At 49.6% G+C, this 3628-nt stretch overlaps 3 protein-coding genes across 3 annotated transcripts; 1 reads left to right on the forward strand and 2 right to left on the reverse strand.

Annotated features, from left to right (window-relative positions):
* Positions 1–121: 121 nt before the first annotated feature.
* LOC128276708 (uncharacterized) lies at positions 122–490 on the reverse strand (the record flags this gene model as incomplete). The annotated part of the gene is made up of 1 exon (XM_053015168.1): positions 122–490. A coding segment is annotated over exon 1 (369 nt), but the record flags the coding sequence as incomplete, so codon positions are not given.
* A 455-nt stretch (positions 491–945) lies between these two features.
* LOC128276709 (josephin-like protein) lies at positions 946–1980 on the reverse strand. Its single transcript, XM_053015169.1, has 5 exons — positions 1663–1980; positions 1520–1598; positions 1358–1450; positions 1118–1298; positions 946–1056 (listed from the first exon to the last, which is right to left on the reverse strand). The coding sequence occupies exons 1-5, from the start codon at positions 1724–1726 to the stop codon at positions 946–948; spliced, it is 528 nt and encodes a 175-aa protein (XP_052871129.1). The 5' UTR covers positions 1727–1980.
* A 416-nt stretch (positions 1981–2396) lies between these two features.
* Positions 2397–3575, forward strand: LOC128276710 (GTP-binding protein 1-like; the record flags this gene model as incomplete). Its single annotated transcript, XM_053015170.1, has 2 exons — positions 2397–3069; positions 3148–3575. Coding segments are annotated over exons 1-2 (732 nt in total), but the record flags the coding sequence as incomplete, so codon positions are not given.
* Between the last annotated feature and the right edge of the window lie 53 nt (positions 3576–3628).

A 3628-nucleotide genomic window follows, 5' to 3' on the forward strand; every position in this document is an offset into this window, starting at 1 on the left:
AGTTGTCGGGCATTCTTGCAACATGCCCTGCCCAACGTATCCTTCCGTCTTTAACCACCTTCTGGATACTGGGTTCGCCGTAGAGTTCCGCGAGCTCGTGATTCATCCTTCGCCTCCATACTCCGTTCTCCTGTACGCCGCCAAAGATCGTCCTCAGTACTCGTCGCTCGAAAACTCCGAGTACTCGCCGGTCCTCCTCTAGCATGGTCCACGTCTCATGCCCATAGAGTACAACCGGCCTTATGAGGGTCTTGTACAGGTAACACTTCGTGCGGGTGCTAAGTCTGTTCGACCGTAGTTGTTTGTGGAGCCCATAGTAGGCACGACTTCCGCTGATAATGCGCCTCCGGATCTCACGGCTGGTATCGTTGTCCGCCGTTACCAGTGAGCCGAGGTAGACAAACTCGTCGACTACCTCGAACTCATCGCCGTCGATCCCAATACTGCTGCCTAGGCGTTGTCGGTCGGTTTCGGTTCCGCCGGCTAGCATGTACTTAGTTTTGGTCGCATTTATCCTCAACCCAATCCTCGCTGCTTCCCGTTTCAGTCTGGTGAACTGTTCTGCCACCGCCGCAGTTGTTCTGCCGACAATATCCATGTCATCGGCGAAGCAGACGAATTGGCTGGATTTGTTGAAAATTGTGCCCCGCGTGTTGACCTCCGCACGGTTCATCACACCCTGTAGCGCAATGTTGAACAGCAGGCAGGAGAGACCATCACCCTGTCGAAGCCCCCTGCGGGTTTCGAATGGACTCGACAATCCACCCGAAATCCGCACACAGCACTGCGTCCCATCCACCGTAGCCTTTATGAATTTAATGAGCTTCCCGGGGAAGCCGTTTTCGTCCATGACTTTCCATAGCTCTTTCCTGTTGATCGTACAAAAGTACGTTTATCAGTCTTAACATGTTTGCTTTATTCGCTTATTCAACACTGTTTTTCTTTCTATGGTCGCAGCCATTGCTGCGTTTTATCGACCTCATTTGTGCACACAATAAACAACTCCTTGTCGTTGCTGTTCAGCTGCTCACGCAGATACTGCAGCATACTTGATTCCTGAAACACAAGTCCACAAATTAGTTGGCCGGCCGGCTCGCGAATCAATCAATTAACTTACGTCCCCCAAACACTGCGGGACATCTAGTTTGGAGTCGAGGTTCCAGTATTCTTCGTTGATCTGCCGTATGGCAATCCAGTGCCTTCGCTGAATCGGGAGTCTAACGAATCCGACTTTGTAGGTGGTTGGAACGTTCAATATGAACCCCACTATTTTCGATGTATCAATTCGCGATGGGTCCCTAGGGCGGAAAAGGCCTTAGTGCACGGTGCACGGTGTTATGTGCGCAAAGATACTCACTTCCGTTTGTCGAACCAAACTGCCTCACAGTCTTTCATGTGCAAGGCGGCAATTATTACGTTCACGTCGTAATTCCCGAGCCCGAGAAGGGATCTGTGAAGGAATGCAGCGGGATTTTCATAATGAAACATTGAGCTAAGACGACTGCGCCACCTGATATACCTGTGAGGGTTAATGTAATCGTTGGGCGATAAACGCTGGCAGATATGATCCAACTGAGATTTGCTGAACGAACTTTTATCTGCAAAGGAGCGAACCGGATTTGTGAATCGAGTTTTGGTGCTCGGTGAAAAGTCGTAACTTACCCTGAAACAAATTATTTAGCGCGTGAAGTGCACACAGTTCCCGTTGCTGCTTCTCATGGTACATGATGCGCGCGATTATTGGAGGTAGAAACTAAAGAAATCATCCACAAATCTATTTCATCGAATCCAGAACGAGATTTGTTTATTGATTGCTTTCCTCGAACTGTTTAGTGTTTGTTTTGATTCGGAATGTGTTGCAGAATTCGAGGTTTTCCCACGTGTTTACAGTATGTGATGCAATGCTGAGCAATAGTTACAACCAAACCAGTGGAAAGATTGCCGAGTTTAGTGGAATGCAAATAAATTTACAATGCCAAGTTGTAAAATATACTGCACAGCGTTTGGTGAATGATTTAAGCACGACGTAATAAGGACTTTTTACAAGAGCAATTTCAAACTTTGCGGGCAATTTGACGTTTCGATGAAACCTGACGAACGTCAAAGAATGACAACGAAACGTTTCTTTTGCAATCGTAGCAAACATTGGCAAATGCTCGATCAATCTTGCGCCAGCACGACTCTAAATTTCTCAGCGGTTCCTGCGGTGGAAAGGTGATCGAATAGCTTCTATATTTGTCCCTGTGCCGTTGTTATTTTATCGTTGTGGGTGCCGAGGACAACTCGGGGGAGCAGTACCGAAAGATACTATCTCCATTTTTAGACATCACATTTGATAATTGTTGCTCGCTTTCCCGTGTGGCAGTCGTTCGTATCGTTAGAAAGTGAAAGGAATTTGTAAACGTAACGTAAACATATCGGTGCGAGACACCCGCGCGCCCGATCGGATTGCCACATCGGACAAACGCGAAGCAATTCCCAGCTGCACTTCGGATATCGTGAGGATATTTATCTACAAGCTTTTAATCGCCGCAGGTAGAAAGAATTCATAAGGCAGCGCAACTTAAGCTGTTGATAAATTATTTTGGTTCACTTGACGCGTGACGCAAATCAGTGGAGGAACGGAACAAAAGAGGTGCAATTGAGGCGACGGGAATGGCAGTGTTAGTGGGAGTGAAGAAAAAGGCGACCGACAACCGATTATGAACAATTTCTTGACGCGCGACAAATAACGACAAGCAACGATAAATAACGCCAAAGGCAATATGAAGTCCAGCGTAACAAAACAGTCTTCACCGCTAGGGCCAGGTGCGGCCGTAGGCGGAACGGGAACACCCGACTCGATGGCGTCGATGGCCGAGAGTAGGCATAAAATGGGCAAAATGTCGGACGTGTTGGCTCTCGGCCCCGTGAACGGGGAACGAAAGTTTGTTGATTACTCGACCATCCGCGAGAAAACGGTTCTCGTATGTCCGACGGAGGATCAGTTCGACTTGTTGACCAAGCGATTAGAGGAGCGCATCTGCGCCAGCCGCGGCGAGACGGTGTATGAGATCGGCATCGGCGAAGGTGAGTGTGCCTTCGAAAGTGGGTGGGTTCGTCGGGGAACATCTGTTTAACATTTCATTCCACAATATCCACGAGCAGATGGAGGCGAGAACGGTTTGGAACCCGACGAGTACGCGGCGTCACTGGCGACGTTACAGTCGCTGGCCGCAATGCTTGACGCAGAGTGCGTCGAGCTGCGCATCCGCAAGGCTGAGAAGGGTACGACGGGTCAGTATTTGATCCGGCGGAAGGTCGAGGAGGACGATTTTACCGAGGTGCGCGTAGCGGTCGTGGGCAACGTTGATGCGGGCAAGTCGACGCTGCTCGGTGTGTTGACCCATGGCGAACTGGACAATGGCCGTGGCTTTGCGCGGCAACGACTATTTCGACATAAACACGAGATCGAAAGCGGACGAACCAGCTCCGTGGGGAACGATATCCTCGGGTTCGACAGCGTGGGGAATGTGGTCAACAAACCGGATCATGGTACGCTTGATTGGGTAAAGATCTGCGAGAAATCGGCCAAAGTTATTACCTTCATTGACCTGGCCGGCCACGAACGATACCTGAAGACCACCGT

This window comes from Anopheles cruzii, unplaced genomic scaffold, assembly GCF_943734635.1.
Source record: "Anopheles cruzii unplaced genomic scaffold, idAnoCruzAS_RS32_06 scaffold02156_ctg1, whole genome shotgun sequence".
Taxonomy (NCBI): Eukaryota; Metazoa; Arthropoda; class Insecta; order Diptera; family Culicidae; genus Anopheles; species Anopheles cruzii.

What these genes read in the sequence shown, in the direction of transcription:
- LOC128276709 (XM_053015169.1), bottom strand. Translation starts at nt 1,726, where the DNA reads ATGTACCATGAGAAGCAGCAACGGGAACTGTGTGCACTTCACGCGCTA. An exon ending in GCTAAATAATTTGTTTCAGG is followed by an intron (nt 1,599 to 1,662) that starts GTAAGTTACGAC and finishes GCTCCTTTGCAG; the next exon opens with ATAAAAGTTCGTTCAGCAAA. An exon ending in TCCCGCAGTGTTTGGGGGAC is followed by an intron (nt 1,057 to 1,117) that starts GTAAGTTAATTG and finishes CTTGTGTTTCAG; the next exon opens with GAATCAAGTATGCTGCAGTA.